Source organism: Aythya marila, assembly GCF_965140915.1.
Source record: "Aythya marila genome assembly, chromosome: 1".
Classification (NCBI taxonomy): Eukaryota; Metazoa; Chordata; class Aves; order Anseriformes; family Anatidae; genus Aythya; species Aythya marila.
The window spans coordinates 23,556,973-23,570,811 of NC_139042.1; the positions used below are offsets into that span (position 1 = coordinate 23,556,973).

Sequence of the window (13,839 nt, forward strand, 5' to 3'; positions counted from 1 at the left end):
TTTCTGCCTGCCTTTCTGTCAGCCCTTCCCAACTCTACAAACATGGATTTGTCAAATACAGTATCAGTTGATGCTCATGTGAAAATGGCATGACAAAGATTTCCTGCTGTCTTCCTGGGAAACTCTTAGCATTGAGTTGCACATAAAATGTTTCAGTGCATTTCCAGGAGTGGTTACATACTTTGGTAGGGCCAATTTGTTTTGAATCCACTGCCGTGCCCAGGATAAGATTTTAAGTTAATCATTCACACCAGAGCACAGTGCTTCTACTCAGAGAGCTTTAAATGCACCTGGGATAAGGGTAATGAGTAATCTGGGTTCTTTAGGGTAATGAGTAAACTGGGTTCTTTATTCTATCATTTCCACACAAAATTATAGATTGTCTTCAACATTTTTCTAATCTGGGTGGTTGGTTCACACAGTTAGATTAAGCCCAGCAAGCAGAAATACCATTTTGTGATTTTCTTGTCTGTCTAGGACATGTACTGATGATGGGCTTTAGTCCTATTTGTTTTTACCTCTGTGTCTTGTTAATGTATTTTTTCTTCATAACACACAGTTTTAATTATACAGAATTGTCCTTTTTTCTTTGTTTAGCTTTTGCCCACTTCCCTGAGAGTCTCTAAAGCAATTCTCTCCATGTGTGTCTACATTTTTTACCCTAGATCAGACTAGTGTCTGTGTACCCACTGAACCATCAGAAATACATTTGGGATAACAAACATAGTTCGGCAGTGTGTAGAACGAGCATTTCCAAACGGTATTTTGAGGGGATGAATATGCACAGATGGCTGTATTAGTCACCTCTTCCAGAATTTCTCCCCATAAAGGTATTGAAAAAAGTTGCCTTTTATAATATTTATTCAGTTCTTTGAGTCTGCATATTACCAAAAATTGTTTGTTTGTTTGTTTTTTCCCCAACTAATGTAATTAAGAGTGCATATGTTACCGTGGTTGCATCCCTCAATGTATGACTTGCAGAGCAACTAGTTTATCTATCTTCTCTGTCAGCTTATGCCATAGCACAGGGGGAAGTTCTGAGTTCTGAATGCTTTCAGCATCTGAAGAGCTGTTCTGTAGTCAGAGAGCTTCCCTGTCCAGCCACTTTGTGCAAACCTTGATGAGACCAAAGGTTTGAACCTGGAATGATGCCTTCCCCTAGCCAGTACCTTTACCAATTCTCTCGTTTCCACTTGCTTTTTGGCATCTGCTTAATTTCAGTCCTCTGACTGGGCATTGTTTTGTCAGTTTTCTGTATTTTAGATCTTTATTTTGTATATATCATATGTCAGTTTTATCTGAGTTTTATATGTGTAACTTTTGTGCTTACTGGTAGCACCATGTTACTTTCTTTCCAACCAGAATGTGACTTAAAATCCTTTAATGTTCCTTTTGCTTGAGGTTATAATATATTCAGTTCCCTTTACCAAACTCATGGCTCTTTTTTCATCCTTTTTGTTCTGCGTATATTTCCGAAGATTATCAACTCTTGCAAAATCATTTTATTATCTGGTTTGCGTTGTTGACAGCAGCATGTTCCATTTTGTGTGCTTGCCTTGGTGGATTACATCTGAGTTCTCCATGTCTTTTTCCCTCACATCTTTTTTTTTTTTGGTGGTATTTTGTGTACATGAGTATGTCAGCAGCATTAGAACATGGCCGTGTCCTCAAGAGGTTCGCGCCCTGGTAGATGGCTTTGCATGTCAGTCTCTTTTCTGGAGCTTTTGTATGTTTACGTAGCTTTAGTACACCCAAAACAATTTTGATAACAATGATTGTATCTTGGTCTTTCCCTAAATACTGCCTGAGTATTGTGTCCCAGATTCCAATCGGAATCAAGTCTTTTATCAGGGACTAATTTAGCTCCTTTCAGTACTGCAAGATTGTCTCTTAGCTTTAAATCACACAAACTGCTATGTACTTTTATCTTCTTTTTGTACTCTGCTTAAGACTCTCATATCTTTAATATGCACATGGGTCACAACATTCCTTGAACTATTTTTGTGCAGTTCCGTAATTAATCTTTTCTGTCAGAGGTACCGGAAAATGATTAAACACATCAAGTGTCTCAGAAGCATTTGTTGTCAGAAATAAAGCTATTTTTATCTTGTCTCCCATTGCTTCTCAAAGTCAGATGCTGTTTAATTCTTTTCCAGATGACCTTTATATTTTCAGAGACTGTTAAGTCTCATGGGACTTCTAGCTGCTTTCCCAGCTCACTCATTGTTGGGTGCTTCAGTTTATTCAGACAGTGTTAGCTCCAGCAAGTGGTGCCAGCCTCCCTGTGTGATGAGTGAAGGGAAATGCAGGCTGTTCATCTCACTCTCAAATGGGGATTAAAAATTACTTGAGTGAATTGTGTCCTAGAAGTTTTCTCCTTTGCCATTTGTGTGAATTGTGCAGATGCAGGCGATGACAAAAATTAGGTGAAATGAATTTTCCCCCAAAAGGTGTACGGTTGAGTTTGCTCAGCCTCTGATGGAGATAGCGGGATTTGCAGGGCAGGTTTGATCAGTCCAGCAAAGCTCCTCCGTTTTGCTTGTGATGGGAAGAAATGGTGTTTTAACTGCTGTGTCCTCAGATAAGTACTTAATGCTATCATCTTTGATGTTTTTTTTTTTTTTTTTTTTTTTTTTTTTTTTTTTTTCCTTTTCTGTAGAGTTGAGTATCTTATCAAGCAGAGGCATTGTTCTGGAGTGAATACACTGCTGTAGAAGTTAAGGTACCTGGATTAATTTTTCTTTGTCTACACATGTCGTAATATCTCTGCTCCCTATTCTTAAAATACATGTAGGAGTAGTATTGCTTCCTGCCTTATGTATGGCAGGCATAAATTCAGTCATGCCTGTGAGGCACCAGCATGTTATGGTGACCAGCACAGTGGGAAAAACTGTGACTAAATAACACTAAGAAAGGAATTGGAACAAAAGAATGTAGTTCAGGTCTGTTATCAACACTTAAAGGTAAATTTGTAGCAAACTGTACATTAAGTATTTATAGACTGAAAAATGTTCACTTAGCATTCTATGTACATTTATCATCTGGTCTTAGGTTGTTGAGGTTGGTCATAAATACTGAATTTTTTGGACCAGTCATGTGTTGGCTAACAAATTCTAAAAAGGAACAGAATAATCTGTACTTATGAAAAATAAGAGTGAAAAAAAAAAAGTTATTACATGACTAGCATATTATCTATAGCAAAATCTTGTGCTTTATACATGACGATTTTGTCTTGCCAGCTTCTGAATATGGGGAAAATCTTAAGCAATTTCTAATTTTCTTTATCTGCTACTCAGTGTTAAGATTATCACTTTCTTGTGAAAAAGAATGTTTGCCCTGGACTGTATGGATAAAGCCTACTTGACTTTGGATCTAAGGGTGAAACATGACATGAAATATGACATCCTTTGTTGTAGCTTTTGATTAAAATACTTACTTTTTATGAAACAGAGAAAAAAAGTCATTGCATTTTTCTTCTTCTTGGTACTAGGCACATTCGGACTAATGATGCACTAGAGTTTCCCATGCCATTCCAATAATTATACTCATTTCAGAAGGGCTTTTGATGTAAGACTGAATAATGACATTTTTGTTGGAGATACATCGTCCTGGTTTCTAGTAATCAAAAATCCTTTGCACATCTTTTCCAATTAACTCTTCGCTTTGTATTGCTAAATGTGTTTCAGTAACACTTTCCTAAGCAGCTTCATTAAAATGCAAATAGAGAGTTAATACAGATAGTTCATCTGAGCATGGAGAGCAGGTTATTTGTGCAGTTTATTTGTGAAATGAATGGTATTATTATTGGTTCAGAAGACACAAGTAAAAATTGAGACAACTTATTCTAGAGGAATGAACAAAAATTTTTGAATCATGATTGAGTCATGATATTCCCAATTATAATTCTTGATTTGCTGTTGTGAAGCTTATGCATCATGATAGACATAAGCACTGATAACTTGCAGAATGTTGCTTATCAATGACAGCCTCAGGAAAGTCTTAGTGATCTTGGGCAGGAATTTAGAGTAGTCAGGCAAACAAAGCTGTCTGTATATCACTAAACTGATTTCGCCTGGTGATTCTTGGACTGTGTAGCTCCGTTCTGAAATAGAGTAGGATATGACTATGTCAGATGATTGTGAAGACTGTTTGCCTGTGTTGAATTATTTCTGTTATCACTGCAGGAAGCTGGACTATGTAGACGAGCCCATGCAATACAAGAGGCTTTTCTGCCTTGGAAATGTGTTTGATGCTTCACCAAGGCTGGACTCATGCATTATTGACTTTGACTCACACTGGGATCACTATAAGGCTGATAAAACATGACCAATAAGAGTTTCAAAGGTTGATTATAGGTAGAGCGTGGTTCAAATAGGTATATTGTGTGGGAGAGTGGTGGGAAGAAGAATGCATCAACTTGAAAGCAGGTCTATGCCAGACCCTGAAACATGAGCAAAATTCAGAAATATGGGTGGGCTTAGCTAAGGAAAAGCTACATCTTGAGACATTTTTCCATTTTCATGGTGATAGAAAAATTAGTATTTTTTTAAGTGATGTAAACACTTAAAGGGTAAAGTAAGCATTTAAAAGCTTACTTGACAGTGTGTTACTGAAGAATATACAGTAGTAAACACAAGGAGTCCCTGTACTAACGGGCAACTTTCCCAATACCAGCTTGTCTCAAGTCTCAAAAGATTCAGAAGAATGTAAGGTAGTACCCCCCAAAAAGGTGTCAGTCAAATGTTTGGTATCTAGCAACACGTGCTACTATCTGAAAGCAAGTAATAATGACAAGACTACCAAAATTCAGCCTTTTTTGGTAAGGTTTTCCAGTAAAGCCAAGTGATCTGTCAGCACCACACATCTGCCTGAGCTAACAAGGAACAATGTAAGAGCCCTCAGAAGCCTGCAAAAACAGGGACAAGGAGCCAACATGCTATGTGTCAGTGAAAGTACTGAAGTGTGGATTGCCATGGTCTAAATCCTAGTCAGCTGTGAACTCAAAGCCTGTCATAGTCACTGAGATGAGGAGGTAAGATTTCAGATAAATATAAAGGAATTGATTATAGGCTGTTTCTGCTTCTTTTCTCTGCATATGATCTGGGACACTAAACTTTGAATACAGTTAGTAGACATCTAGGAGGTTTCAGTTGTCCCAGCAAAAGCATATAGTGTCATGTGAACTGCTCTAGGATTCTGCCTGGCCTCCAGTTGCTGCTCCAGAAAAAGCAAGGTCTTCAAGTTCAGGTAAGACATCTCAAAAGAGTCTGGGCACCTATTTAAGTCCCACCCACAATCACTACAGTTACTGGGAGCTAGGCAGTGATCCTGCTGAGTGCCGTGGTGTGGCTGCTGTACTGCACCAGTGAATCACTCAGTTGACTTCACAAAGTAGATTGGCTTGAGTGGATTTGATTAGCACAGTAGTGTCACATGAGATTTCCAAGGCTATTTAGGACGTCTACATGGAACCACCATCATTCTGGAGTGGCAATTAGACATCTTTGTTCAGGCAACTGAGTGGAGCCCAAGATCTCCATTGTCTACAGTGGGTACCTGGGCATCTAGCTTACATGTGGACAGCAGAATATAAGGTGGCTTCAGCTCAAACTGAATCCACCCGAGCAGTGTGATTCATTTGCCTGAAGATAGGTGTATATGCAAATTATCATTCAGCACATCCTATAGTATCCCAAGAATTTCTGTGGGTCTAGCAGTTGCAGCTTAGGATTTATGGGAGACTCAGAGTGTTCTGAAACTGCAGTTAAAGGCTGAAATATTCTGAAGTCTCTAAAACTGCATCAGACACCTAATTTTAGGAAAACTGATCCTTTCCCAGATGTCTATAGAGACTTGGGTCTGTCACTTACTTATTCCAGGTTTATTTCTATGTATGTTTGAATTAATCCATTCATGCTTGTCCATCGAGCCTCTGTACTATAAAACACTATATTCTATGCTTAGCTGGTTTATTATGGAGTTAGTATAATTCCACTTTAACTTCATGCACACTCCAGGAGGCAAAGACATTTGAGTGGGCTTCTCAGCTGCTTTCAGCACTCTGTAGAAGTCCTGTATAACTAAATAGCAGATTTTGTCTGTCATCAGTGGAGAAAGATGGACTCCCAAAGAATGACTCATCCAGCATATTTTAGACACCAGTCTTCTCATTTTCTATAGAGATAGATGATCAGCTTAGAAAATAAATATTAATGACATAATTTCACATTTTTACCTTTTATATTTTTTCATTCCTACAAGATAGTAAATGGGACCTCATCTGTGGAAAGGGCTAACCCACAGGATTCCCTTCCTTCTTGCTGGTACTTCTTGCATGAACTTCCTTCATGGTAGAATCAAGGATGCTAAAATGCTGGGAGATCTCTCTCCATGGATTGGAGTGGGGAAAGCCAGGAGTTATGGGGAAAGTCCTACGTAATCCTTGAGGTGCTACATGAGTGGGCAGAATACTTGCAAGTGCAGACGGCAGATGAAATTTGGTGTCTGAAAGTGTGCTTGGGGGCATCTTAACATACGAGACAGGAAGCCTGGAGATAAGTCAGGTCCAACAGAGGAAGAATGCATGGCATTTATTGAGGCAAAAAGTGTATGTGATCTGAAAGGAACTACAATATGCCTAGGACATACCTGTAAAGCCAGCTGATACTTGTAGTATGGGTATAGACATATACCCATATATATATACATTACATTATATATATATAATATATACATTATAGCATATAATACTACTGTAGCATTAATCCAGCTATGTTTGGTTACAACAGTAACCTCAACGTGGCTGCACAAACTGAAAGGAAAGCTAGATTTTGGACTCTGTACTCAGGATTCCCTCTGAATGCCACAACTAGACAAAAAAAAAAAAAAAAAAAAAAAAAGCCAAAACATAAAAGCTACCCCTGTCATCCCATCTTTGTTTATGATGAGAGGCAGGGACACAGAGGCACCTTGTGAGAAGTTCAGATTGGGTTCCAAGGATAATGGTTTGAAATTCTGCCATCAGTAATATTTCTCCAGACATCTCTTAGAGTTGGAAGTGGTGACACATTTGTTCCCAGTGGTATTTTTAAAATCATATTTAAGGTGTTGGCTGTATGGAGTTTTGGTCATGGTGCCTAATGTCTTTTGTTCTGTCATCAGCATAATGGCGCTTTAGTGTAAAATAAAATTAAGTCTGTGCCAGTCAGCTCTCATTTTTGTCATGAGACTTTGAAGAGGTTGCTATATTTAGTTTCTCACTAGCATCAAAATTCATTGTTTTAATATAGACAAATGGTGGGACTGCATCATGTTTATTTGAGCTGTTGGTGCATTATAACTGAGCGTGTATGTTAAAGTTTGCACCTGAGAGCTGGAATCAGGTATGTGTGCAGAGGTGTGTGCTGTGATTTAGAGTTTCCAAGGCTGTTATTTGCATTTTGGTGACCACTTTAGAAGGGCATAGGTTCAGCTTCCTTTACAGCCAATGTCAAATTTGCACAGATGTTTTATACACCCCATGGTGACTCAAAAGCAGCAGGTTTTTTGTATGGGGTCAACTGATCTGAGCCCTGATTATTGATCTTACCTTTCATTGTCCTTCACTTCCAGTTGCTTTTCTCCCAGCAGTGAGAATTAAAATTCTGCAAGAACAGTAGAATGAATTATTTTTCCTGGGTAATTGACAGTGTCTACGTCAAAAATGATTAATAATCTTAATTGTTTAATGTTCCTAATAAGGTTGGCAACTGGAAATCATAGCAGTTGAAAGCTTGAATGGTAAGAGTGTATGAAAAGGAAACTGTAAACAACAGCTATCAATAAATTAATGACAAAATTTGCTAACATACCAGCTGCATGGGTTGGAAGATTGGCTTTCTATATGGCTTTTATTTCAGGGAGAACTGAAAAAATGCCTGTGACATTTTGATTAATAATCTGTCATATATTCAGCACACTTGTGAATTTGTATGGCAAGAACAGAGGTTCATGTCATCACAGAATTATGTGAACAAATACTAACTGATAAGTCTCAGAATGCAAATGTAAACTGGGAATAGTTATCAGGTAGATTTTATTCTAATGAAAGATCTCTCGTTTTTTACCTTTTTACCAATGACCTAGAAAAAAGCATTACCATTTCTACTAATGTGAAGATGACATAAAGATGGGATGTTGATTCATAGAGCAGTCAAAATTTGATAAGCCAGGTACAAAGAAAAATATGTTTTAGATGGTGAAGGGCTCTGGAGATATCATGGTACTTTAGATGAGCATATGCTCATAGTGTAATGCTATGGTCACATAAGCAGAAACAGTATATTAAATTATCTCTGGTTTTACTGCTGGCAAGACTACCACTGGCATATTATCCAATCCTGCTTCTGCAGTTTAAGATGGATGATGACAAATTGGAAGCGATTCAGAGGAGAGCAGAGGAGAATGGTTAGAGGGCTTGAAACTACGCCTGAAGATAATGAAAGGCTCCAGGAACTTAATCTATTTAGCTTTCAAAGGGAACATCAAGAGAATGTTTCAACCCACTCTGTAAGATCACGGGAAAGAAATTTGGTAGAAAACATCTCCTCACAGTAACAGATAAAGTTATACCAAAAATCAAGTGGATGAAATCTGATGCTAGAGATAAACAGCAAAATTTAATAAAACAAGTTAAATCAAATTATTAGAGTAGTTTTTCAAGAGCAGTGATAACTTGTTATTCACCAGCCGGCTCTAAGTCCAAGTTGGTAGTTTTCCTATACTGTGTGTTCTGGTTCAAATAGAAACAAGTTCAGGGTTTTTGTTTGTCTCACATTGTTTGAGAGATCTTAGTAGTATGGACCTGCCATATATCTGTGTATCTACAGATAAAGTGATATTCGTGTAATGAAAACATCCTTTGCGACATGTTTAGTTAAATTGATTTTCATTTTTGTAAGTACTGGAAATATGTCCATTCTTAATAATAACAGCCAGTAATGATGTCTAGCTAACTACCAAAAGTGTGTTTGGTGTCTGGAGTTGTATCTCATAGAAAACTGCAGTGCTGTTTTGCCAAAACAACTACAAATTTATTGTCTTTCTCTAATATTGTATTAATGAAAAGTTAACTTAGGAGTTACTGCTGATGAATGAATAAATCTGGACCCTCAAATGCAATGTTTTTCTGGTCACTGTATGACAGTGGATGGTACTTGGGACCAATTATGATACTTAAAATGGAACTTCGGGTGCATTAATTACAGTCTTTCTTTTCAACAGGCCCATGCTAAAGTCTGGCATCTCTACAATGACCATTTTCGTCCAACTCAAAGAGGAAAAGTGTCAATTGCCCTTAGCTCCCACTGGATAAAACCTCAGAGTATGACTGACAAAAATATAAAAGAATGTCAAAAATCCCTTGATTTTGTGCTCGGCTGGTTTGCTAAGCCCATATTTATTGATGGTGACTATCCAGAGAGCATGAGGAGTAACCTCTCATCTCTGCTGCCTGAATTTAGTGAAGATGAGAAGAAGTACATCAAGGGAACAGCTGACTTTTTTGCTCTTTCTTTTGGAGCTACCCTGAGTTTCCAGCTCTTGGACTCTCACATGAAATTCCAGCAGTTGGAATCAATAAGCTTGAGGCAGCTCCTTTACTGGATAAGCTGTGAATATAACAACCCCCCAGTATTCATTGTGGAAAACAGCTGGTTTGTTTCTGGTAGCACCAAGAGAGATGATGCCAAATATATTTACTATCTCAAGAAGTTCATTATGGAAACTTTGAAAGGTAGGATTAAGGTTGTATTAATACGTGTTTGACAAAATCATTATGCAAAACAGCCTAAAGAGACTTGTTAAAGAACCAGGCTGAAATCTAATTTGGGTCTTTAACATTCATGTTGGCATTTGTGAAATGACACTCCAGATCTCTTCCTGGGTTTGCTCTTTTCAGCTCTTGAAGACCCACAGTATCTGCAGATAGCATTTGGTGAGCTTGGTGCTGCCGTCTCTGAAATCAGTAGGAAAATTTCTGCTGTCTTCAGTGGGAAGAAGTACAAACCCTGTGTGAACTATACTGTCAGTGGATTTAGGGAAATGTAGTATATTATTTATTAATAATTTATTGTAGTTGTATGGATACATATATACTAAACTTAAGAATATATATGTGGAAAAGTGTATGCTATCCATTAAGAGTTCCTCTGAAAAAAAAAAACCATAAGGGTAAAAGAATATATTTTAAATGGAAAATTGAAACCTTTTCATGTTGCATCTCAGTTTTGCCCTTGCATAAATACTACATTAATACAGTTATGGATATCAATCACAATAATCTGAAATTACATGACTTTAAGGACAACTGAGTGTTTGAGTTTATATAATATAAATTATTTAAGTTGTTATCCTATCATTTTTTTTCACGGTTGAAGAAATAGATGACATCATATGAGAGTTATTTTCTAATTTCTCATCTTGTTGTGGCAAAATAAATTCTTTCAATCCTAGTAGGCATCAATAAGCTGCTGGGGTTCCCATTTCCACTTTCAGTGTCTTGAATTCATTAATCTAAAATTTAATAATTTATTTACTCATCTTCAGTTTGCTGTTTTGGTTTTAAAAAGATTATTATTATAGCTATTTGTTCAAACTACATAAGCATTGTGTTACATTGGTATTGTCAGGCATGCAAGAGGCAGAAATCGCTTTTGTTTTATTCTCAGCACTCATGAAGATGCAAGAGTCCCACATTTGTTTCATCTGCTATTCCAGAAACCTAATTATTACAAATAAATTTAAAGGTGAATAAACACGTGAAGCATTGCATCCAAAATGGCAGTAATGGAATGTTGAAACAATTACTAATTCTTGCATGTACGGTATTACTAGTTTGCATAAAGCCAGATGAAGGTCTATAAAGGCTCTTAACCTCATGACTGTTACCCATATTTCTGTTCCATTTATAAATTCCTGGACAAACATTCATGGATCTGCCTTTTAATAACAGCTGGCTGGGAACAATCTCAATTTATAGATTTTCTTTCCTATTACTTTAAATAACAGCAACAACTTCAGCAGTGGTAGTGTTGTCATTATATTAACCTGTGAATTCCAACATTTGGCTAAACTTTTTACAGGAAGAAGAAACAGAGGACCAGATCTGCAGAAGAGACTGTGGCATCATTATGATGAAAATTATTGCACCTAACTCTTCTGCCTGTTAGAATCTGAAATATCCAATGTGACTATCAAAGTTCCCTATGCAGTACTTGAACAAATTTAGTTAAGAAAATTCCACAAGAGAGTCTTAAGTGGTACAACAGAAAAGACCCAAGACAAAGGCACATACAGTGTCTCTCAGAGACTTAGGACATGTCTATCCTTTGCAATAAAGCACTATCACATAGAGATTCAGGAACTAGTTTCTACCTAATTTGCTCCAGCTGTAATGGGGCAACAAATGGTACTGGGGTTATAGCACTGAGAAAGGAGGATGCTTTATTTAGAGCCAAGGCCACATAGCTGTGGTTTTGCTGCTTCCTATATCTGGCCAGTATCTCTGCCTGGTACACTGTGTGCATGCACTGGTTCCATTAAAACTGCATACATGAATGTCAACGTTGCCAAGTAAGTATAGCCTTATTGGAATAAACACACTGAGTAAAAACAGTTGGTGTTGAGGGCCAGGTGTCCACACTCTGTGCATTCCTGAAGCCCATCTTTGGTTTAATTGCACTGCAAAGGACCTCAGGTCATGCATCCTGAGACCATCCTGTGATGTGAACCAAGGTGTAGTAAGTTGGGGCAGTCAAAAAATTTGCTTCAAAAGTCTGCTCCTGATTTCGGCTGAAATGCTGACATCCACTCTGACACTCTGTGCTGTAGACATGGTCTATGGTTAGATATATATATATATATTTTGGTGTTGTTTCTGTTTTTGTTTTTATTTTGGGGAAAGGACTCTTTATTTGAGATTCACATTTTTTCATTTACTGTTACTGATCTCCACCCCTCAAATAACAATGAGGATAGAATAGAGTGAATAGAGCTGTAATATTAAGGAGTTAAATATTAATTAGAGTTGCTAGTTGGTTGGAGTTCTCTTCTCACATGGGTGGGTATCTGACCACTGACTCTAGGATCATACTCATTTCCCTGCTCTCTCTCTGATACAGCAAAGTTGTTCTTTGTAAAGCTGAGCATGTAGAACAGGAGGATGCGAGAGCTCCTCTGTGCCATGTTGACTAGCCAAGTGGTTAGGTCATTATTTGTGTTAATTTTGAGATAATTTGAGATAACAGGTCTGAATCCAGAGTCTTAAGGAGAACAGGGACAGGTAGGCCTCTGACAGGTCAGGATCGAGCTATTCTTAGGTATGTGTGGAGGCAAAATGTATATCCTTGGGCAGCTTCCACACAGAAACAGTGGCTCTGGGCTTCACTCACCCCTCCATGGTGGGACAATAGCTGTGCAGAGGGCTTTGTTTGTTATTTATGGGTCTGTCATGATATCTCGTGCTATTTCTAGACTAGTGAGCTGAATAGAGCATGAGCTAAAGTGGTGGTAGGAGACAGTCAATGTTGTTTAATTGTTAACCCCGTTATGGCCCAGCTCTGGCCTGTACAGTAGCACACTTCTAGGCACACTTTGAGGAGGACTCAGGCATTATTTCCAGCTGGTAGCATGGACAAGGACACTCAGTTTCAGAAGCTGGGAGAGTTTAGCTTTCAGTCAGCCTGGCTTGCACAGTGACAGACACTAAAAAGAGGGCAGATAGACAATGCAAAAAAGGAGAACCAGTCTTTTTCATTGTATTTTTTTTTCAGTAAAATGCAATTCTTGTGGGATGCTATGTTTGAGACTTCTAAACTTCCAAAATCTTTTCACATTGCTTTTTTCATAGGTGACACTTTAAAGCTAATACATTTTGAAAGAAGGATTTGAGGGGAGCTTTTGAGGTGCTCCGGAAGTGCGGGAGTGATGTGTGATGACTTACAGGAGGGGTGACGTGCTGTTCAAAGAGAAATTCTGTCTAACAAAGTGGACCTGTACCGGCTTTTACTATGCTGGTACGGCAGATGTCATCATGTGTATGTGCGGAGGTTAGAAAAATACCATCATGTGCCAAACATAAAAGAATGGTGCCTTTAGGAGGAGAAGTATTCCATTTCCTTAGACATTTTCTCACGACCTGTGATAGAAGCTGTGCCAAATTCATAGCTTATATAACCACGGTTAATTTAATTGATTTGAACAGGACTACAATGAAGAATCCATGTGGTCCTTCATAGCTTACTGTAATGAGGTACATTAATAAAACAAGGAAATGAGGGTCTTGATATTCTGGTTGCCTGAAATACACTGTGTTAGTGTTATTAGGCTGGAAAATATGTGCATTCAGTACCCAGTTTGGGTTTACAGAAGATGGTGAGTAATAAAGATAAACTCAACTGTCTGCTGAGCCAAATTCAAGTTCAAAAGAACTTATAACAATGTGCTTAAATGCATTGCTGAATTAGGGTGGGTCTAATTATGTAATTAAAATAACCACTTTCCTGCATGTTTTCCTGAAGCTGAGCCTTGCCCAGGAACATTTTGCTGAATCTCAGTGTTTAATACAACTAAAAGGGAGTATCATTTGGAATCACAAAATAAAACTGTAATGCTGGCAATACTAACTAACAGATGACAGCAGACCCTGATTTTAACCTGCAAAGTGTGTGGTGATTCATAAAAGCCAATGAGTTGACCTAGAATGCATATATATTTTTAGAAACCTATAAATATTTAAGCTGGAAAACAGTATGCCATAAAAGATATTAGGAGACAGAATTGTAAAAGTCAGTCTTTGCATGC

General features: G+C 37.8%; 1 protein-coding gene across 1 annotated transcript in view; it reads left to right on the top strand.

The window, feature by feature from the left end:
* Positions 1-13,839, top strand: part of KL (klotho) — a 49,524-nt gene that overhangs the window by 23,866 nt on the left and 11,819 nt on the right. The window contains exon 2 of the mRNA XM_082771362.1: positions 9,262-9,772. Within this exon, the coding sequence (XP_082627488.1) occupies positions 9,262-9,772 (511 nt within the window). The remainder of the gene's footprint in view (positions 1-9,261; positions 9,773-13,839) is intronic.